Here is a 22,908-nt window from a genome sequence, read left to right as displayed (position 1 = left end):
GGATTTGATGCAGATATGTTCGCTTCCATGATGCAGCAGGAGTTGATCTCGTACAGTCTGTCGTGGGAACCTTTACTGAAAATTTTGAGAGCTCTCGGTGCATCGATGGCGAAGCAACAGAAAGCGCAGGAGACGACCCAACAGAGTAATGAAGCTGCACTGAAGAAGATGGAAGACCACGTTGCTCAACAAGAGCAACAACTTGCTGATCTTCGTGATCGTCTGGCACGTTCTGAAGACGAAAAGTGCGAAGCTGCTGCTGCAATGCAAGCGATGCAGACTCAAGTGGGTGAGATGCAGAACCAACTCGAAGGCATTCAAGGGCCAACCCCACTTGTAGATGACCGACAAGAGCAACAGGAAGAAGCTGTTATAGATCAGGGGAACGCACCATTCGACAGTGAGGGTGGTGTGGACAATTCATCTTCTTCAACCGTTAAGAAATCCCCACGCTCTTCACGTCTAAGCAATACTGACAGACCGTCATTCGTGACCGCGAAAGATCTAGCAGATGCCAAGCAAGAGCTAAGACACGAACTGGAAAAGGCATTAGCACGAACGTTTGACCGCAACACTGTCGACAAGACTGGCGAGGAAAAAGGCGAAGAAGGAACTACAATTGGTATGGACGTTGGAAGTGATACTGAGTCGAGTGTGAAAACGCCAAGAAGTGCTCGAGCAAGTGAAGTCCAGCCAGGAGCTTCACTCACCCCTATGTTGCACCAAGACGTGGAAAAGCTTCAGGGATTGCAAGATACTTTGGCCGCTAGAGTGTCTGAGCACGACCGGATTCTAGATATCCTAAATAGTCGCATGGGAAAACTAGACGAACTCTCCTCTCAAATGTATGATCTTGCGGCTAACCCGCAGTCTACCGATGAGTCGAATGGTAAAGACGGCAGTGATGGCAATTCTCCATCGCGCGATATAGAGAACGTGAAAAACGACGAGTTTGTATTGATCACGAACGACATTATGAACGAACTGAAGGCACTGAAAGCAGTGCAGGACGATCACGATCAGAAACTTCGGGAACACGATGAAGCAGTGGACAAGCACACTGCCGATATTAAGGCATTGACGGATAGTGTGGACGATCTAAGTGTGCAGCAGCAAACGATGGCTTCCTTGTACCCGAGTAACACGTCAAATGGAGGATCGGGCGGTGGGAATACAGGAGTATCGACTGACGATACCGGGAAGTCGGGTAAGACTGACAAGCAGGCTGGTACAGCGAGTGAAGCCACGTCGCAACCACAACTGGATCTGTCGTTAATATTCACGAAGCTTGCTGATTTGAGACGCTCCACGGATGCCTCATTGCAGAACCTACAACAAACGATCAAAGGTGTTTCGGGCACTACACAATCTCAGCAGGAACAACTGGATGCGTTACGAAACAACGCGGTGTTTAACGAGCACCTACAAGCTCACTTGGTGGAGGCTCGATTGGCGATGCAGAAGGAGCTTCTGGCGCGTAACCAGGCATTCCAGGACCATACAAAGCCGCAGTTGGTAGAGTGGCGTAAGGCTCTTGAATTGACGGAGGATAAACTCCTACAAGGGAACAGCGACGACGAAATGCTGCACGCCTTGCAACAAATGCAGCGCGGTTACCACCGGACGTTGCTATCGATAACGCCGTTGGTAAACTCGCCATTGAGCATTTCAGAGACGCTGCAGACACTCTCAGACGAGGTCAAGCAGCTTCAGAACGCTGTTCGCTTAGGCGTGGTACCGCTACGGATTGCAGACAACAACGCGGGAGATGGTGATCAACATAAGGGCGATCGGGAAGAGGAATACACGCGCAAATTGCGCTACTTGGACGAAGAGATCGACGCTACTCTGCAGGTGAATATCACAACCGAGAAGAAGAACGATCCGTTGATCAAGGGACTGGATGCGATGCGCGAAAAGGTTTGTGCTGGGCAGTGTGCTTGTTTATTATTGTATTTTTCATAACTAAACTCTGCTTTCTGCTTGTTAGCTTGAATTGCTGTGGTCAATGTGGCATCGCAACTACAACGTTAACAGTATGCAGCCAAGTGAGCCAGTAATCTCCCACGGAAGTAAAAATTCTAGTACTGCTGGTGATGGTGTACACGCTGGACAAGAGGAGCGTCGTCCGAGCATACAGCAACGTAATCCTGATGGCCTACGAGAGATGGAGTTGCGTTTAAGTGGTGCAGTACGACGTCTTGCTATGGTTGAGGAAGACATCGAGCGCTTGAACTCTATAACAGCGGAACTCAGCGCAGCCGACAAGCGTAAAGCACCCGAAACAGTCACTGGAACGAGACGTGGGTCCTCAAACAACAACTTACGGACAGAACTCGTCATGGATGAAATGGAGAAGCTTCGCAAGGAAATGTACGTGGAGCTTAGTAAGATCTCCGAGCAGCAAGCTGAAAACACAGGGAACAACTGTAACAGCAACACCAGTCTAGTGTCGGTGGATCGTCGGAGTATGGTGGAGGCTGCAGCTAGACAGGGTGACGTGCTGACCGATCTCTTCTCTCAAATGACGGGTCAGGAACTCGACACCAGGTTGTATAATACACCCGATGGGCAGAAGCAGTTCTACGACAACTTTATCAAAGAAGTCACCAAGAAGGTTTCCAGTGCGATCAATTTGGAGAAGGGCGCCCCACGTGGTCCTGGTGTCGGTGGGGCGGCCAGTGCCAATGTCAACTACCGGTTGTTACTTGATAATTTCGCGCAGAAGGTCGATGACCGTCTTGAAGATGCTCGCGAGTTTACAACAGAAGAGCTGGCAAGACTTCGGAGAGAGCTTATGGAGCAGCTGAAGGTTCGGTTCGAGGTGGCATTACGAGATATACGAGGCGAGCTGATGCTCTTGCAGCCAACGGATGGAGACTCGACAGCTATGGGAACGAAACCTGTCATGTGTGTGGCGTGCAGTCGTCCAGTTCCTGTGTCTTCGGTCATCCGAGAAGCGGGCTCCATCCCAACTGAAATGGGAAACCATGAACCACTAAATTCTTCCTTAGCGGCAGAATTTGTAAGAGAACCATGTGACTGGAGTACTGGAACCCGATGACGAGATACTAATCTAGACTACCATGTTTTGTTCGATGCACAGGACTACGATCGTCCCGACGACGATTTCGTGTTCCGTGCTGGGTTCAAGATGCCAGCCAACGACAGGTACGAATGTGTGGGGATAGCACTTTTGGTGTGTCTTGTATTGCATGTTGCGTGCTCACCAGCCTGAAATTCTGGCTTCCCGTTTCAGGAAAATCTTGACTTTGCCGTTCCTGACGACTGCCATGCGCAACAGAATGGTGCTCAACAATTCCGAGGGGAAGAGAAAGCGTCCACCACGTCAGAGTCATCTGAGTCGTGTCGACAACGTCGTTCGAGAGGTAAGGAGGAGAAAACGATTAGTCCGAGCCACAACCGAAGATGCAGATGGAGCTTCGGAATGTGGTGCAGCCATTATTTTCATCGATTCTGATTGTGGGGTACCTGTTGTGTGTGTTTCTATTGTTACAGGCCATGGAACTTGATCGTGCTTCTCGAAGTCGCACCTTCGATGCTGAGTAGTGTGTAGAACCAAGAAGTAAGCTTAACCTCAATACACTTGCATTCACACACGAAAAACGATAGAACACTGTTGAGCGTAGAGCGTAGGGCAAGCCAACTTGAAGAGCTGACACCCTGAATTTCAGGGTGTCAGGCAGAAAGACAGCTGCAACTGCCTCATGAAAGGGGTGACATGGAGTGTGAACGGCCTCAGATGTTTGACACGTACTTGTGCTCGATTTTTTGTGTCGAGCGCAACGGACAAGTGTACGCTTGACAGCTGACGGATGAGCTGGGCTTTTTATTGTTGTTTTCTTGCTGCTGTTGTCTTTGCGTTCGGAATCCTGTTTGCAATATCAAGCCGGCGTCATGAGCTCTTGCTTGGCTCGTCGTCGGCATTTTGCCATCCAACCACGTGGACACAGCGTGATGGCAAGTTGACCAGATGACGAGAGCTGCAAACTGGTAAACTTTGGTATGCTTTGCTACCGGTGCTTGGTACATGGGCAAACAGGTGCAATCAAAGATCGCATTCGGAATACGATACGGACACGGTGTTCCGCCTCGATTCACCAGTGGAAACTTGCGCTCCTTCATGTGATCCTGGCAAAATTTCATGACCGCAATCGAAGTGGTTGCCTTTGTCCCCCCAGCGTGTACATCTGCCGACTATCGGATACCGACCGCACGTAGGTCGTTTGTTACCGTACTTTAGTACTGCATGTACCTAGTCTGACGAGCGTCGAACTTCAAGCTCCCGGTCAGCCCCGTCACGCATTTCTTGGGGCTCTACGAAGCAAGCAAAAGAGCTGTCTGTGCCTTCAATCAGGAGGCCCGATCGACAGTGTTGACTGAGCGGTGAAAAATGCCCCCTCGTTACGAAGCAATAGAACGGTACTGTACATGTAGCTTCGCGAGAGGAAACACCTGTAATCACCGCAAAAAACAACCGAACGGCGATGCAGCACGTGCGTTGTTCACTGGATGACTGGGCTGGCGCACTCCGACTCGGAGTTCGAGCGTAGCATTTCGTCACCGTTTTACGTCGCTCTCAACTCCGCACCTAACGAAACTTCACAAAGACACCACCACCACCAAACGAAAACAACCTACAGGGTCCTTTAAACCGACGGGAAACTCGCGGTGAAGGTGTACATGTATCACCAATACATATACAGATTAGGTAGCAAAGTTGCACTGGTATTCATTCGGCGTGTCTTCCGCCCCGCGTCCAACGTGACACCTGAAACGAAATGTACACGTTTCGCCGCAGAGTCGTAAGGGTCTCCAGTGTACACTCCTGGACACAATTATACGGCCACCTCGTCGAGTGCCCATAACTCAGTCAATTCTTATTATTTGACGGTGCGGTTTTCACACAAGCTGCAAAACATGCTTCAAAATAGCAAGGATGTGCTAACGCTCGCGGTTTTGCACTTATAGGGAGGCTCACATACAAAAAAGAGATTTGTCAGGCTGGACACAATTTACGGCCACCATCGGCCCAATACAAAAACCTATATAAAATAAAACATGTGTCATTTTGGCTGACTAGAAATTTGTAGGGGCTGAGTTTCTGAGGGCGCTTAAATGGACACTATTATAGGGATCGAGAGCTCAAAGTAGTTGCATGGGGGTGTACACATTAGTATTATATGTAACGTGTTGCACTCGCATCTCTGCTTGATCGATATTGATAGAGAATTTTTAAATGTAAGATCGCGACGACTACACGGTGATCTCCATATGATCTGCTACAGTAAAAAAAATGCGGATGGGCCTATTGACACTAGCTAAAATAATTTGAGCTCTCGATCCCTAGTGTCCATCTAATCGCCCTCAGAAACTCAGCCCATACAAAATTCTAGTCAGCCAAAATGACACATGTTTTATGTTATATAGGTTTTTGTATTGGGCCGATGGTGGCCGTAAATTGTGTCCAGCCTGACAAATCTCTTTTTTGTATGTGAGCCTCCCTATAAAGTGCAACGATCGGGTTCAGCACGCATTGTCTCGCTGATCATCGCGCGCACCGAATTGAGACTTGCAACGAGTGCCCAACCTTTTCCGTCGGACATGCCTCACCAACAACGGCGACGGCGCGAGCTCCAAGATCGATCTCTTTTTTGCTGGCAGAGATGAGCCTGCGCTTCAAGTCTCCAGTCGAGAGAGACACCAGCTGGATGCTGGGATGCAGGGCTTCCGCTCACCGTGGATTTGTGAGCGTCCTGACCTCTGTACCGGCTGTAATGCGGCCAAATGCTCGACCGCAGGCCCCGTTCTGTTCGATAACCCGACAGAAGAGAACCTGGTGCAAATCTCACGTGGTTTATCCTCTCTCTCGCTCCATTTGGTGCCGTGCGCCAGCGTGTACAAAGTTCCGAGTAGGGCCTTCAGTTTGCGTTTTCACCTCGACAAGCCGAACTGTTGATTGTCGATACGGTATGAGTATGAATGTCACCAACTTCAGTCGCGTGGAGGCGCAAGCCATTGCCCGGCACAATGAAGCGCCGAAGCAATCGCTTCCGCTTCGACGGGGCCATTTCGGACGTGTCCGCATGACCCGGGATGATCTGAACAAATACGTTGCAACAGCCAAGTCGCAGCTAGACGAGGCCTTAAACAAGGCGCGCGAGGACCGTGAAGTGGGCAACGTCGACTACCGCTCATGGAAGCAGCTCGGCTCGCACGCCGGCTTCAAGCGCTTCACCAAGACGGGTGATAACAGCAGAGACCTGCACTACCGTCTACAAGGAACGGTACGGGCGTCGCTCAACGACCTCATGGGAATCATGTACGCAGACTCGACAGCACAGGTGGTAGAGCGTCGCGAAATTCTCTACAACGACAGTCTGGACGCCCAGACGCTGTGCGTACTCAAGGAACGCAGCGCCGAAAACATGCAGGAACACGTTTCGATCCGCTGGCAGGCGATCAACCTAAGCAACAACAGTCCCATCTACCAGCGGGACATGTGCTTCATCGAGTACACGGGCGTGGCTACCGACATCGACGGCATCCCTGTGGGCTTCTGTATCAAGCAGTCTATTGAGCGCAAAGAGTGCGTGTCGCTCAAGGAGTCTCACGGTCTGTCACGTCTGGATTTCACCGAGATCATGCTGCTACGGCCAACGCAGAACGCTAGCCACACGGACATTACTCTGGACGGTGTCGTACGGCATCCCGAGAACCTCCCCGGATGGCTCGTCAGCTCGTTTCTTGGCAGTGTAGCGACGTGTCTTAGCAAGCTGCCGATCGTCGTGCAGGAGAGACTCTTGGCCAGATTGCCAATGATCAGCGACTGGCAGTTCGTACCACCCTCGTCTCGAAAGAACTGTCACGTGTGCTCGAGTAAGTTTAATCTGCTCTCCAAGAAGGCCAACTGCCGAAGCTGCGGCGAAGTGGCCTGCAAGTCGTGCATCGTGACGCGTACAGTGGGCGAGACGACCAAGTTTTGTACCAAGTGTATCCTTATGGTCTCAACGCAGGCCGAATCGATCGTTCCTCCTTCAGAGTTCGGCTCAGCATCGTTCATTACCTCGTCGTCTTCAGACCGCAGCCGCAGCCGTCGGGACTCTGAGACTTCGGTATCAACTACGTCGTCTATGCTTGGCAGGAGCGGAGCTCTCGTGGTGCCTAGAATGCGTGTCGACATGAAGCTTCTAGAAGATGCCAAGGCCAGTCGCAACAACTGCAGCATGTCGAGTACTGCGAGCGAGACGAGCTTCGACAGCTCGAACTCGTACTGCATGGACCACCGCAGCAGCGACGCCCCGCGCTACGGCTCTCTGGATGAGGAAGTAGTGGAGACGCTGGATACCACACAAATGCTTCGCTCTGCTCGCGGCATGCCACCTACACTTGTCGGTCAGAACGGTCGGCCAGTGCCCACCGTCGAAGCTGTAGAGGACTCGATCGCGCACCAGCGATACCTCCTCAAGGAAATGCTCTCACAGGCAAAGACGTATCAACAGCAGAGCCGGTCGTAAACAAGTGCTCCTGAAATCTGCTTTCCATTGGAAGAAAGGCTCAAGGCTGCGGCCCACGGGGGAAATGTGGCGCCGTCAAAGCCACCTTAGTAAATTGCATGTCATTGCAGTGGAAGTGGATCAGTAGAGGAAGCATTGAGTAGTTTGTCGTGAGTATTTATAATAAACTCCGTGAGTGTATCGAACTGAGCTCTTGACGACATCTCCAGCTACTGTTCATGTACCCTTGATGCGAACGAAAGCTCTTAAAGATCTTAATTTGGTACTTCGAAGTACATTTTTGATTAACACGTAAAATCGCTTCATTTGGGTTTGAATGAGAACACAAACAAATTCAACTAAAGGCTTTCCAGGATGGATAGACTCACAAGGGGCACAATATTTTCCCGGGCTTGCGTCGGTGTTACCAGTAGACTACATGGACTACAGACATTGCAGTCTTATGCAGCGCTGAAATAGTACGTCTTCTCATCCAAACTAAGGCTTGAGGACGAGAGAGCGAAACTGCAATGTGCTTTCAAGGACGAACGGTAAGGAGAGCACAATCGATTTTACTCGACAACGGGCAGGATGGCGTACTGTGGGTCTGTCGGCAGTGTCAATGTGCTGGCAGTTATGAGCACGGACCTGTTTGACGAGTCTCAAGAGAACCCGCTCCTCCTTCAACAGCGGTCGCCGTCGCCGTCCAAGCAAAAGATGGATAGTCCTCGCTCGTCACAACTGATGTCCTTCAACGCTGAACTGCCACTGGGTGATACAGCACAGGAGTACAATTATCAAGCAAAGGGCGCCACCTCTCCATTCAAGTTTTCACCGCAATCTCAACCAGCCTCACCTCAATATTCCCCCGGACGCACAGTCTCCTTCTCTTCTCCACGCAGTATCCTCAAAAGACAAGCCAGCTACGACTCAGATATTTCTACCATTTCATCAACTCGTGATCAACAGCAACCACAACAAACGATTGATCCTCATGTGATCGATTCAGAACTGCACAAGCTGTTGTATTCCTTGACCCGCTTCGGACTCGCGAACGGTGCGGCTGAACCAGCTCAGGACCAACCTCTTAGCTTCAACCCGTTGTGGTTTCGTGGAGGAGGCTCACATGGTGAATTATTCGCTCCGTCAGAAGTCCACGACAGTAGAGACGAAGCTGAAGGTCGCATCAGTATGGCTACCAGTAAGCGGAGGCGTTCTAGCAAAAAGCAATCCTGCGTGCGGCATCAAGATCCTATGAGCGGATCGCGTGGATCCGTCACGTTTGCTACTGTGAAGAATCTGCTGCGCGGTGGCGGAGTCGCTGGCCGCACAGCATTTAAGAACACACCCGACGTCCAGCGTAAGAAGAGTATGGGCACGATATCGTCACGCCTCAAGGTTAACCAGAAGTTCGTACGACCGACGATCAACACCGACGCCTACCATCGAGTGTACGTCTCTCAGTTTCCGCCGCTCAAGCTATCGGCCCAGTGCTAATATGCTGTGTTGCTATTGTAGGAGCAACATGAAGCTAGGTACAAGTCCGTTGAAATTAAAGACCAAGCACGTTGCATTCCCCGAGCGGTGGGACAACGATCTTTGCGATCGCGAGGAGGCCGATGCAGGCATGCCTCCCCCGAAGGGCCAGCTCAAACGCGATTCGTTTATTTCGCTGGAAACTCTTGATAAGATCGGCACTCGTGCGGCGTGTCCTGTGCATCTCATCGATGTGGAGAAGCCCGACTATTCTAGTGTGAATGCTCGCGTGGACAGCTATAACCACGTGCGTAGTCCGAAGCGCGGCCTACGCCGTCCGTCTACTTGGCTCGCTGGTGCTGCCCTGGATGCACGCGTGGCTTACTACGAGGAACACCCAGTCCAGCAGTAAACAAAACAATACTGTAGTACATGTATAACCACATTTAATAAACGTCAACAACAATACTGCAACCTGCTTACCTGATCACTTGAGTCGGGCGCATTCGTCGGTGAAGTTGATCGTTTAATCTTTGATTAAATTTTCAGTGATTAACCCTTTTAATCAGCGCTTTTTGGTGTTCGAAGCTCGAACAAGCGTTATCAGAAAATGTTCACTCGGATAAAGTTTTGACAAGACGCATTAGAGACAATGGGTAAATGTATACACAACACGTAAACGATCGACACTAGGAGAGTCAATCAGGCGGGTGGTTCACTTCATTCGTGAGCTACACACGCGGTCCCTCGTAGTGCGAGGGGAGACCTCGCCACTTACAGCATCTCCTCGTATGGTACTGCTGGTCGTTTAGACCTCAGTCGATTCACTGGAAGAATCCATTCTGACTGCTAGCGGGCGTATCTTTCACGCTGTGCTAGCTTCAAGTCTGCTGGACAATCGCCGGGTCCTCCTGCTTCTCCATTCGATGCTGCCGCCCACGGTAGCTGTTGCCGTACTTTCCTTCGCTGTGTGCCATGCACATCCCATTACGTTGGGCCCACTTGGAGCAGCCACTTGGGTGGCCACAGCGGCGACCGCCACCGTGTGAGCGGCAGAACCCGTCGCCCTGTGAGCTCTTGGCGCAGCCTTCCACGCGGCAGCGTACGCCTCCACCGTGAGCCTTGCACATGCCGCGCGACTGTGCGGCCTTTACGCAGCCGTCCACAGTGCAGCGCTTGCCACCTCCATGAGTAATGCACAAGCTACCGCTCTGGCTGGCACGGGAACATCCGTCGACGCTGCATCGTCGGCCTCCTCCGTGAGCCTTGCACAGTCCTCGCGAACGAGATAAGTTCTGGCAACCTTCAGCTGTACACATCTTTCGGCGTTTGCCCTTTGTACCTGAGCTAGAGCTGGCAGCCGTCGGGGTGCTAGTCACACTCATTGTTGACACACTGCTGAGCGCAGCAGCTGCCGCCAACATTCTAGCTTGGCTCTCTCCATCGTCCGAGTAAGCGCTGCTGATACTTTCCTCACGAGCACGCAGTGGCCTTGCCGGGAGTGTCGTGTACTTAGTTTCTATCTGTCCACTAGACGGCGGTAGCATCCCCTTATTAGCGTTCGAAGCTTCCTGTGAATTTAAATCACGACACAAAGACGCAATGTCCTCGAGAAGCGGACGCGGACCACGCGTCGTCACGTACGCCGCGTTCTTTGGGTGTTGTCTCTGATCATGTACATCAGGCGGGGGTGTCGGCAACAGCGCGTCCTGTAGCCGTCGCATGTCCATACTGTTCGTGTCCATCGGAGTCGGTGTGTCCTTATTAAAGTACGGCAAGAGTGTCACGTCGGGCGTCGGAGTTCTTAACTGACTCATCCACTCTACCATAACAGAAGAGAAAGGTGCAGACGGCGCTCCAGCGGGTCCGACGGGTGGTTGTGCCGGACTCGCCAGGTTCTGAGCTTGACGCGGCGGCCGCAACGGACGAATCGTGTCCACAACAGGGCTGCGTCCTACAGGCGTCGAGGTCACACCGACCGCTGGCGTAAGTGGCGTGAGCATACCAGGCGAGGGAAGTGACGACAGGGCCGGAGACGGCGCTGAACGGAACGAACTGGACGCCACGGCGGCGGATGGCACCAGGTCCGGACTGGGGAAGGCCGCTTCACGCGCTGCAGCCTCGTAGTCCAGAGGTGACGGGTGAGTGACTGCGGGAGCACCGGAAGTCGCAGAAGCTGGTGTCGAAACGGCGGCGGAGCCCGGCGTGAGACGCTCATACTGGACGACCGGCGCCGCCTGCGTGGCCGGCGTGATTCGCTCGTACTTGACGCCAGGGTAGAAGCCGCTAGAGCTGGAGTGATGGCTGCTGTGGCTATGCGTGTAGCCTGTGGTACCCGATCCCGTGGCATTAGCGTAGGCGCGCGCCTCCGCGCCGCTGAGACGCTGGTGGTGTTCGTCCTGTTCGTCCTTGCGTTTGCGGCCGATGAGCGAAAGGAGCTCGAAGGGGCGACCAAGCTTCTCTCCCAGCGGCATCTTTGTCGGTGGTTAGTGAGCTAACTAAACTCTTTGCGTTGTTGCGGTATCCCGGCGATGACCTGCGGGCTTCCTCGTGTTCGGCTGTGGCGCGTGCGTTCTGCGAGACTGTAAGCTTCCCTGCTTTCGAGACGGCCTGAACTCTGAAACTGAGTGGGGGCCAGCCTTGTCCGCAAATCGTACCACAATATGACTGCCAAATATTATTCTTACCTAGAGGAAGTCGATGTATGGGTCATCGACGTAAAATTTAAACCAGCCATTTTTGATTTTTGAGAGACTGGGATTGTCTTAATGACATGAAACTCAGTGAATAAGGAGCTCGATTTAATGTGCAGCAATTATAAAACCTCGAATTTATTAAAAAATTTATTTTACGGAAAATATAACTGGCAACAATACAGCTCAGAACTAATGTATGTAACAGTACAACTGAGCTGAGCGATATTTTTAAAATACGAAGCAAGACATTTGTTGGAAACGCATACAGCAACCAAACAGTCGTTTCGCATAATTAGCTCCCTCTCGCATCGTCGCGATTGGAGGAAGATGGGAAAATCCATGTGTGCGTTTTCAGTAAACAGTATCTAAGAAAAAAGAAATGAAATTCTAGATTGTAAAAAAAAATATGTACCCACAAACCTGCACTGTGTGCTGAAGTCCCCCTGAATATGCGTAGCTAATACTTTGTATACCCTTTTATATCAGATCACATGGATCTATATTGCATGTAACAAATTACAAGATCGGTGTAAATTACCTATGCAACCTAATTAGACGACTGCCTAAGCTTATTGAGGGGGACTTTGTATAACACCTAGTGTGCCCTTGTTTCTGCACACATTTATCATTTGGTTTTAGTGAATAGATCAAGTACTGTATTGCTATACATGTAGAATAGCATCAATGTAGCTTATCAAATTGCATTCGATTAAAAAGTGGCCTCCGTCTCAAAGCTAGCGAAAAATGTGATTTGAATGGTAATTCGTTCATTAATCATGAGTGTTTCCGAAGAAATAACCAGCCGTGTTTGTTGCTGGTAGGATGTCTACGGCGTAGCACTACACTGTGTCTATGAGCGCGTCAGTAATATAATATGTTTTAAGAAAATACGTCTTGAAAACTGAAGCTATGATGCCTGGTTCCTTCGAACTTCCAAAGGCTTCTGCGAGACTCGGCCTGTTTTTGCAGTTCATCTGAGCCTGGAACATACACTGAAACCGTAAGCACTCCAGTTACGTATGTTATAATCCATGTACCGGTACCTGAACGGGAAGGCAGAGCTCCTACCGGTACAGACTGTACTGCACTGTACTACAGTGTAGGAGCTCCTGTATTAATAGTACAGGTCCTGTACTACAGGAGTCCTACGGCAGAACGCCACGATGCGACATGCTGAGAAAAGCAGAACTACAACGTGCAGCTCAATTTGCAGAAGACTCATCTCAACACCGGGAAAGCGCAAAAATAACCGCGCTGTTTAAAAAACTCTAACGAAACAAAATGGGTTTTGATGCCTACAAGCTGATGACATCATGGCATTGGCAGGCGTCGAGCAGTATAGCATGTACGCAGCGGCATTTAAGCCTTATTTATCTTTCAGTACTACTTTTAGCTCTTCCAGTGCCACTTATTACTTGTGCCGGTTGGACCTTTCAGTACCATTTTTTAAATGCTTAAAAGCTCTCTTTAAGCTCACGGGGGCACTGACTGGACCTTTTGCATCACATTGCCCTGTTTTATTGTATGTAACGCTACATGTACCGGTACATGCATTTTAATCCGTTCTTGTACTTCAACTAAAGCTTCAGTCCTACGCGAATGCTCGCAAATTGTGAATCGCAATGCGAACATTCGCCAATGAATAATGTAGGGTTCTGACAGCTGTCAAATGAAAACTAAATCTTACTTTTGAAGTTATTAATACTTCCTCCGAGACGAAATAAGTGCAACATTGTACTATCCACACCTCTAAGTGCCGCAGCAGCTTACCTTCCTTTAGCGCGTCGCGAATGACCGAACGAGACACACCCACCTCTTTTGCTAAACTGTCTTGGGTCATGCGGCGTCTGAAAGGGACGTCGGCTATCTGCTCCAGCAGTGCGGAGCGGACCAAACACGGCTGATTGTGCTCTTGTCGACGCCAAAATGGTCAGATACACGGGTCAAGCAACCCCAGTCGGGTTTCCCCCCGCACGCTGTGCATGAGGATGAAGAGGACGACATCCTGGCGTTCTCGGTTCGTTAGGTTTGGCCTCGAAGTGGCCCCAGCTGAGTCGGCTGCGTTGGTCATGCGGCTTGGAAATGGGGAGTGTCTGGTGTTAAAGATGCTGAAAATTGTAAAATGGCAAGCTGCCTGCGGTACATTTCCGTCGATAACTCTGGCGTCTGAGCAGCGTTTTCGCGCGCAAACCAGCGTTGGAAAGAGGAGATCCCACCGCGACGATTCCGCCAATCAGCGCTTCTAAAGCGAGTTTGTAGGAAAAACCACGTTCTTGACTAGGAGACTGTTGCAATTATTACCAACGAGAGGATAGTAGTAAGTAGTAAATAGTGATGAGCTAAATTAATCAAAGCCATGAATTTTAACCAAAGAAAATTAATGGACACGACGGCATTCAAAGCGTCCATCCGCGCAAAATCGCGGTGCTCTAACCAATTGAGCTACCCATGTTTTTCATTAGGGCTAGGGGACAGTCATCATGGTTGTTGCCTAATATCTCCATGATTCCCAAAAATATATTACGGAGCGAGGTATTCTATTTTGAGCATGTAACCCCCATGTTGGGTCACGGCCAAGACATGTTCGCACCACTACCCGATAATTGAAGACTGAGCGCGATTTTCGCCTGTCGGACCCTCAGACTGCATGAGCAATACTACCACGGGTCATAAATGATGTCCATGTATTTGACTTTAATAACCATGGTTAAATCATGTTTCCAGGACGATATATAATTTGACGAGTGAGAGATTAGCTGGGGTGTCGAGCAGTTCCCCCTCTTATCTTGCATGATCCAGAACTACTTAGTATAGTATAGTGAAACGCGCAATGTGTAAGTATTCATCGTGTTAGCGGTGAATCTTAGTCCTGTTCACCTTTACTCGCATCGCTAAAGTCCACCACGGTCCGAAGAACGTCCCACCGCCGGCGCAGCAATCCCACCGTCGTGTAATCACTTCCCATTTCCTTAACGAATCGTCGCCAGAAGTGCAAAATGATGAATAGACCACAGTTATCGCTGTCCTTTTGGATTGGGCTGTGTACCGAGACGACACGGTACTCCACTGAAAGAGCCTTCCGCCCAATTTCTTCCGCCAACTCTGCGAGCATGATCTGGTTCGACCGCTTGTCGAAACTATCGTAGCAGTAGATAGTTGTTCTTGGTCGATCAAGAACGAGGCACACCCAATGCTTTCCGTTGATGTTCAAAGGCATAAATACCAAATCCTTGTCAGCAGCTGCTACCAAACTCAGCGTTCGAGGAGGGATTCGTTTGCATTTACTCGGCGCAGGTGTATACAATGGCGGCAGGAAAAGCGTTGTGTTGTTCTTAAAATTCTCCGCCAGGGTCATCATCAAGGCGTTAATTAGGCTGTCGTGGTACCAGCACTCGCTGCGGGCACAGTACAGATGGGTCCAATCCAGGTCAAAACCTTCTCCGAAACCCGGAAGTCTTTCAAACGGCCACGCATCAACCATTCTTTTTGCTAGTGCACATGCTCCTTCATTTAGAAACTGCTCATCAACTTTACTCATAAGCCACGAGTAGCAAAGCATTCCTTCTCGGCAAGCATGAACTAAACTCCAGATGAAGCTCATTGCCATTAGCTGGCGCTGCGTAAACTCTTCAATTCCCTCGACTGTAGCCACCCAGCATGCACACTTTTCATCACCGGGCTTACTGACATCCATCGCATCACCAAAGGGTGTTCTGCGCTCAAAGAACGCCAGACCCTCTGCAGCAATAGACTCAGGCAGCCGATATGCAACGAGCGCAGCTTGCACGACACGTTTCTCCACTGACATTTTCACGTTTTTGTGGCCATTATACCGAGCCTCAGTGGTGTTGATATACGATGACAGATCCAGAAGAGGAGGCTGACAACTCGTAATGAATTCTTGTACGTATACGATGTCGTCTCCTCACAGGGCACTTCTCAGCTTGGATCCATTGTTGTACTCTTTTCGTTGCTGACTGCGCGTGGCTGCTTCTCCTGCTCTATTCTTATTAGGCCGGCCCGTACGTTTTATCGGGTTATATGGCTTCAGAACTTTCTTCCTCTTCTTCTTTTAGTCCTTTTCTTCGGTCTCTGCATTAGTTGCAACCTGGGTTGAAGCCTTGTCATCAGCGTCCGTCATGGGTGGAAGTGTAGCTTCTTTATCGTCTAGTGTAGTAGAGAGTATTTTCATCACCACACACCCTTGCCGCAAGCTCCCCCACCAACTCTCCAAATTCTCTAGAGCTGCAGCAAACTTGTCATCAAGAAGATCAGTCACTCAGCTGTAATTCGGCTAAACACGCTCTGAGCACTCTTGAGCTTGTCGTGATCTTGTCATCCTCTTCTTTCGACGAACTTCATCAGTCGCAGTACTGATCCGTGGAACATCTACAGCCTGCAGATCTTCTTCCAATAATTCGACACGTAGCCACCTATTCAGATCCAGACATGGTTAAATCATGGGAAAAACATGGCATTCGAAATATAGTTAATCATTGTAGAACATGGACGTAAATAGTATCTCCTCACCCGGCTGGTATCGACGAGTACGGGATTGTAAGGAGGTGCGCGAGGTGTTTGCGGTACATCATGGCATGGCGACACGGCAGCTTCATAGTCGCCGAGAACTCGCACGAACACATCCAGTTGAATTTGTCAACGCGATGTTTTATCCCGTCGCGCTGCAAAGTGACGTAGAGGTCCTCATCCTCAACTGTGTAACTGCTTAAATTTGTGGGGTCTTGCGCGAGCTTGTACGCTGGCGCGAATACTTCTGCCAGCCACTCACTAGCCATACCAAGCAGCTGGTTCATTTCTTCATCGTATTTGTGATGTCACGCTGAGTTCTCGGCATAATCACACGCGCCACGTACTCGTCTTCCTTGCGACGCTGATATTTAATGGTTGCATCCATCATTGCCTCATGGACATCGAACAGTCCAGGTTAGCCTTCAGTTTCCCGAAGAAGTTCTCCAATCTATTGGTCGTGTTGCTGCGAAAATGAGGAAGATTCATTCGATGTAGCATGACCCACATCTCTTGGCAGTTGACCCAGTTCATCTTAAAGTAAAGCCACAATGCGGTTCGGTTGTCACTGCAAGCCAGGTGCTTGAACTCGACCAAATGTTGCTGGAACTCGTCGTCAGACTTCGAGTACACTATGTTCGAGACACAAAAATCCATATGCTGTAGAACGTCACTTGGGTAAGTTCCGTATTTCTTGTCATCTCGAATCGCACTGTTCAACAACTTGATAACATGAAAGTGGCAGATTAAGACCCGCACACCAGGAAACATTGCCCGAAACACCTCGATCTCGTTGAGATCTTTGTCAACCATGATGATCTTGGGCCTCCCCCAGTCGTTGACAGCCTGAAATTGCTCCAGCGATTTTTCCATGTGCCAATCTGCATTTCTTTCGATGACCGAGTGCTGCACCGCTTGGCCTTGACCGAACTGATCCATGACCATCAATGTGAGAAGCTGGTAGTTGTAACTGTAACAGGCAAAACATGGCAATTATGGTCCAGTAACATGGTCAATAAATCATGGACAAATAAAATACATGGGCAAATCATGTCAATCCATGGTTGAATGGCTTACTCACCGGTTTGTTTTGTGTGTACAGTTAGCGAGCAGTATCTCCGGGAATCGTTTGTACAGCTTCCGCGTGTGTTGAGAACTTATGGTCACGACAGCAGTATGGCCGGCTGCGTTTTCATCGACCGCAGCCACATTTCAAAGCGACTCCAGCTCGAAGCTTACCAACACTTCTGAAACCAAATCTTCATCAGTTAATCTGCCACCTAAAAACTGCAGATATTAGCAGTCACTACGATTGGTCGTCGCTAAGAATACGTATGACTAGTGTCCACTAACTACGTACCAGAGCTCTTGATCTTGGCAGTAAGATTGTAGACATCTTTCAGCTGCACGTAATGGGGTGTCCGCTCGCGCACGTAGTCGTAAATCCGACTGGCTTTGCTGCCACTGGCAACCATCAACTCCAAATCACTCATAATAGGCGCATCTTTCGGAATCTGACGTACAGAAGGGTATGCTCTGTAAACATCTTCCAAGATAGGATGGCTGTGACCGCAAAACGCCTGCTTAATCTCGATGCACCACTGTCCACTCGATCGCTGCACAAATTGGGCTCTGAAGCGAAATGAACACCCGGTACCCTTGACTATATGCCGCGGTCTTGATCCCTTCGAGCGAATCCATGACTTCAACCCATGTGTACAGATGTAAACTCGCTGAAACGGGTTCAATTGCTCTGGCACGAGTGGTAGCTCAGATGCAGATTTGCCTGCATGTGTCTTCAGCTTTACGATTTGTTGGTTGCGTAGTCTGACATTCTGAGTCTCAGAGATTGACATCACCGTCAAAGTATCCCGCTGATACGTTTTCAGGTACCGATCCAGAGTTTTCCATGTCTTATGATACTTCGGTAGGGCAGGCATATAATACAACTCTTCGTCACAATCGGTGATCGCACGCTTTCGGCTGCTGCGAGACGTAGACGAAGTAGTTTCGCTACAGTCCAACACAACATGATTCAGCAGCAGGAAGAGTTAGTTTGCGTCCTGTACGCGTCAATGAAGATGATGGAGCATATAAGATTCTGCGTACCTGCGGGCAGACGTGGGAAAGGAGGCGCAGAGAGGCCGCTGTCGGCTGGCGGGGGTCTTGGGGTCTTGCCAGGACGCGCGGGCAGCAGTGGCGAGCGGTTCGCCTTCTCGTGACGCGTGTCAGATAAATGACTGGCTTTCGCGCCTGCATTTTAAAACGGGAAAATATTTTAAATTACAAACATGGTCAGCCATGGGCCAAATCATGTAGAAATCGTAGTGTAGAAATCATGGGCTGTAGATTTGCCGATTGAGCTACGGGTCCAAGCTCACTCGGTTACCTTTCGAAAACAATTCAGCATAGATCAGTTTAAATGAGTAAATCTTCATCAGAATATCACTGCTTAAGAAAATCGTCCTCTGAGTCGACTGGCTTGTACGCAACTCCAAGATCAGCAAGTCCGTCGAGTACCGCATCAATGCCTTGATCTTTGCCCTGCTCTTCGGCAGCTCCAGCGCTCCGGGAATCACCTTAAAGGTCGACTTTAGCGAATCCTCTAACTATAGTAGCTACACTGAGTTCTCTCCACAACTTAGCGAACGAAGGTGCAATATCTTGGCGTTTAGATGCTTCCAGCTCAAATTTCGAGCTCTCAATCTTCTTGTGGAGTTTTGTGATTTTTTTCTCGAGCCTTCTGCGTGCTTTTGCACAACGGGGCCTTTCCTCATCGTAATGGCGAGTGATTTCGGACCGAAGACACTCCACCCAGCGTCTACGCAAGTGAGCCTTGAACGTGCGATTCCAAGCCACGTCGTTGTGCTGACACACGTATTGTGCATTTCAACGCTTTTGTCTCTTTCACTTAGTCTGATGCTCGATTTAGAATAAATAGAGATCGTTTTATTAAATCGAGGTCTATAAAAATTACACATTGATATAGCGAGACTGGATGTAATTTTGAGCTACGGCAGCCAAATCGACCGTTCTGCAAAGCACAATAAATATGTCGCGAGTGTATTAAAACTAACTTTTGCTGCATAATAGATATCTTCTTGCCCGAGAAGTCGTCCCACAAGATAAGCGTCTTATCACTTATGTTGTCTCTGTGACCAAAGTGATACACCAGCTGTAATGATAAAAAAGGCGTCATCTTGTTGCCATGCCAGTCTACTAGAAGCATTGCCGTCGTTCGATTTTTATCTTTACCGCTGCACATCACTCTCAAACCGTATTTTTGCATCGGGTTCCGCGGTAGAATCTCGAAGACGATGGCTATGGATCAGTCACGTCAGAGTAGAGCGGTTAGTACAAATCATCTTAGCGTTCGGTGAGTACATACCTGTATGGTCCGCGCTAAAGACGTTGCAGATATTGCTTGACGATAGCCGCTTTGACACCACCTCGAAACTTGGGCTTTGTTGCGTCTTCTGGAGTAGTTTGCCGTTGGTGACTCCGTGCACATTTTGGCAGCTTGTGTCTGCGCTTATAGCGACGCCTTCGAGAATTATTCTTAGAATATGACTAGCTGAAGACGTCAGGCAATACCTCTTCGTAAGCCACTACCTCGAGCGCCTTTAGCTCCAGCATATTTGCTAGCTTGGATAGCCTTCCTTCCTCATAGAGCTCAGTTACAGCACGATGTCCTCTTCTGTTTTAAAGGGGATAATTGTCGCCACGCTAACCGTACGGTAGTTCTCGAGGTGCCCTTTACCGAAGACGTCGTTGACGAAGCCTGTCTGCTTCTTCAATTTCGATTGTTTCTTCTACTTTCATTTCCTTTCAGCGTCGGTGATGTTAGCTCTTTGATACCTTGATCGACCTTGGGCCCCTGTGCAAGTCGCTCGAGGACTTCGGGTTTGGCCTTGTCGACAGAAACGTGTAAATGCTCTCTACATCCTGCCAGTTCTAGTGGTCCAAGATCGCATCATTGCCTGACCCTTCGGAAAGTGAAGACGACATTCTTTCCACTCTAGCCACCGGTCGGTCTATTTTTAGCTTACCGTTTAAAGCAAGTTAGCTCGCAAGCATATGATACAAATCCCTTGTTGCTATTGAAAATAATAAGTATATACTTAGGACACTCGGTCACTTAGGACCGGTACTTGAGCGGCCCTTTCTTCTCCACATTTAGGGTTTTCTGTATAAAAATAATTTGTCTCAGGGTTTGTAAGGAAATCGGCCGGTAGGTTTTGGCGCTAAAATTAATTCTTTTAGCACTATATGACCACATAAAGCTCCCTTTCCTCTTTCTCCTGTACAGTTAAAATTTTGATTCAGCTGTTTTATGGTACAGCTAATAAATCTCCACCCTTCTTTAGTGGTTGTTTAAATTGCCACATAATGGCAGTAGGCGAAAAACATCGTTCCAATAATGTACGTCCTAAACCCGCGAATGACGAACCTTGTATCAAGGACAACCACGCTTCCACTGAAGCAGTAACTGATGTTATTGCGGATTCAGAGAGCTATTAATCATCTCCCGGACCAGACAAGTACACGGTGTCCATCACCATTCGGTGAAAAGGTTCTTCAGTGAACTCTCTTTTGCTGAGGAATGTGTCCGATCATACAGCGTTTGGGTACTAAAAGACAGCCTTGCTGCCACTTTTCAGCTGATCGAACATGAAGCGAACACAGGATCTCCCAATTGATTGCGAGCCGGCAAAACCTTGAGGGTCTGGCTCTCGATGTTAAAACGGTACGTGTGAGACCGAGCTGAGAGTCGGAACCATGTTTAAAACGTCCGATCATGTTCGGTCGAAGCCCATTTCAGACCTTTCAGCGAAACCACTGCGCGTCATTATCGGGATCCGTTCTCCAGAACGAACCTGAGAAACCTGCACTTGCCAAGATGGCTCTCTGACTTTCGAGGGTTTTAAATTGGCTCTATAAAACCTTCATATCAGCTTCAAATTAAAATACATTTGCAATCGAGAGTCTAGAATTTGGCTTGCACAGCAGGAAGATATTGGCATACCGCCCCGAGCGATTCTGGCCAATCATAAGAAGCAGAAAAACGTCAACCCATCTACAGGAGGATGGCCGACACTTTTTCAAGTGCAAAATGCCCTGGCAGCGCAGCCACAGATAGTAAGAAGCTAAATATTGCGTCATAGCTATCCATGCTTTTGCTCGTGTGCACTGTCTTACAGCTGACACTGCTTTATTGTTTGGTCCCGAGCTGAGCATTAATAGTTTCGCCTACTTTGGATCTGGAAAAGATGCCGATTCCTCATCGTAGGGGGCGCCTCACTAGCCATGGTTGTCAGCTGTCTGCGGTCCTTCAGGTGAAATTTGTTAACGCTATTTTAGGCCGATGCCATTATTATATTAAGTGAAATGGGATATCCGGTGATAAGCTGCGGGCTCACGGACCGAGATCCCTCCTACCAGTTCGGTGCTATCATTGTGATGACTCACCTAACAGAGCATGAGTACACTAAATGATTCCGAACTTTTTACGAAGGCGTCCGAAGTGCTCAGGGAGTATCACTTCGAGCTGATGTTGTAATGGGTGACGCCGAGGACGCTCAATTCTTTGCTGCAATAAATGTACCAGCAATCTCGATCTCATTTAATTGAATACGTTTTTTGTGCTATGTAAAACGTAAAAAACGGACTCAGCATTTTCCAATTTAGAATAGATGAACTCTATTATCAGTTTGCATCTCTCGAAGTTGCATGTACGATACGTACAGAGATCGCGAGCTGGCTAAATGGCACCAAAAGGTTCACCTTCATGTATTTGCAGACTACTTCCAGCAACAGTGGATCCAAGGCCGCTGCTGGTAGTGTCAAGCGTTTCATTCCCCTAAAGTATACATCACCACCAACAGATATTGTGCTTATCTACCTGGCGGTCTGAAGACATAACGTCGCATATTCCATTTGCGGCGCTTTCTTGAAACGCTTTGCGATTTCACCGATACCATATCTCCTAGTAATTCTGAATCGTCGGAATACGTTCCAATTCCGTCGTCAGAATTAACTACCGCTGTTACCGCCATGATTGAGACTCATCGTGTATTTATCACAAGAACAAGGACAAAAACAAAGTCCGTGTACTTAAAATTGTAAGCACGGAAAACGACGATGGAAGCCAAGTCGAAGGTAGTTTCCGAACAGCATTTGACGGTTCTGATCAAGGGGATCAGATCTTGTCACCAAACCGATACACATTTATCAGAGAGGGTTTTGGAACTGACATCGCCGCAAGGAGCTGAGGAAGTACTCGGTTCAGATAATGACACCACCGCAAGGAACTGAAGAAGTACTCGGTTCAGATAATGATTCAAGGAGGAATCGTCGATTGCGAAGTCGAGGCGCTGGACTCATCAGGCCTAGCTTTTCCAGACTCAGTTGGGATAACGGGTTCATTCGTCACTGGTGTTGGGGCTACTGGCATTGAGACAGGGGTCTCGGTTGGGGTTTGTGTAGTGACCACCGGTTGCTCTGTGGCTAGCGTATCGATCGCTGGCGTCACCGTTATTGCCGCAGGATATGCAATAGAAGAAGCGATCCCGTCTGAGCTTGAAGCGCCTACAGCATCGCTCCTCTCTTCGACACTATCTGCTGTAATTAGGTGAAGTCCACGGGTGCGACTTCAGTCGCGTGTCGCGATTGCTTGGCAGTATGCCCTCGCA

General features: G+C 49.2%; 5 protein-coding genes across 5 annotated transcripts; 3 read left to right on the top strand and 2 right to left on the bottom strand.

Moving 5' to 3' along the window:
* Positions 1-27: 27 nt before the first annotated feature.
* Positions 28-3,570, top strand: PITG_00323 (uncharacterized protein; the record flags this gene model as incomplete). The annotated part of the gene is made up of 5 exons (XM_002908892.1): positions 28-1,920; positions 1,991-2,812; positions 3,107-3,171; positions 3,260-3,389; positions 3,520-3,570. The coding sequence occupies 5 exons, from the start codon at positions 28-30 to the stop codon at positions 3,568-3,570; spliced, it is 2,961 nt and encodes a 986-aa protein (XP_002908938.1).
* A 2,388-nt stretch (positions 3,571-5,958) lies between these two features.
* PITG_00322 (uncharacterized protein) lies at positions 5,959-7,574 on the top strand (the record flags this gene model as incomplete). The annotated part of the gene is made up of 1 exon (XM_002908891.1): positions 5,959-7,574. The coding sequence occupies one exon, from the start codon at positions 6,000-6,002 to the stop codon at positions 7,536-7,538; it is 1,539 nt and encodes a 512-aa protein (XP_002908937.1).
* Positions 7,575-8,092: 518 nt separating this feature from the next.
* PITG_00321 (uncharacterized protein) lies at positions 8,093-9,457 on the top strand (the record flags this gene model as incomplete). The annotated part of the gene is made up of 2 exons (XM_002908890.1): positions 8,093-8,968; positions 9,036-9,457. The coding sequence occupies 2 exons, from the start codon at positions 8,109-8,111 to the stop codon at positions 9,403-9,405; spliced, it is 1,230 nt and encodes a 409-aa protein (XP_002908936.1).
* Positions 9,458-9,874: 417 nt separating this feature from the next.
* Positions 9,875-11,467, bottom strand: PITG_00320 (uncharacterized protein; the record flags this gene model as incomplete). Its single annotated transcript, XM_002908889.1, has 1 exon — positions 9,875-11,467. One exon carries the CDS (start codon positions 11,465-11,467, stop codon positions 9,875-9,877), a length of 1,593 nt encoding a protein of 530 aa, XP_002908935.1.
* Positions 11,468-14,552: 3,085 nt separating this feature from the next.
* PITG_00319 (uncharacterized protein) lies at positions 14,553-15,296 on the bottom strand (the record flags this gene model as incomplete). The annotated part of the gene is made up of 2 exons (XM_002908888.1): positions 14,553-14,714; positions 14,757-15,296. The coding sequence occupies 2 exons, from the start codon at positions 15,294-15,296 to the stop codon at positions 14,553-14,555; spliced, it is 702 nt and encodes a 233-aa protein (XP_002908934.1).
* Between the last annotated feature and the right edge of the window lie 7,612 nt (positions 15,297-22,908).

The sequence above is a fragment of the Phytophthora infestans genome, genomic scaffold (assembly GCF_000142945.1).
Source record: "Phytophthora infestans T30-4 supercont1.1 genomic scaffold, whole genome shotgun sequence".
NCBI lineage: Eukaryota > Oomycota > Peronosporomycetes > Peronosporales > Peronosporaceae > Phytophthora > Phytophthora infestans.
Note: the sequence above shows the minus strand (reverse complement) of the source record. Positions and strands in the feature narration are given on the sequence as shown.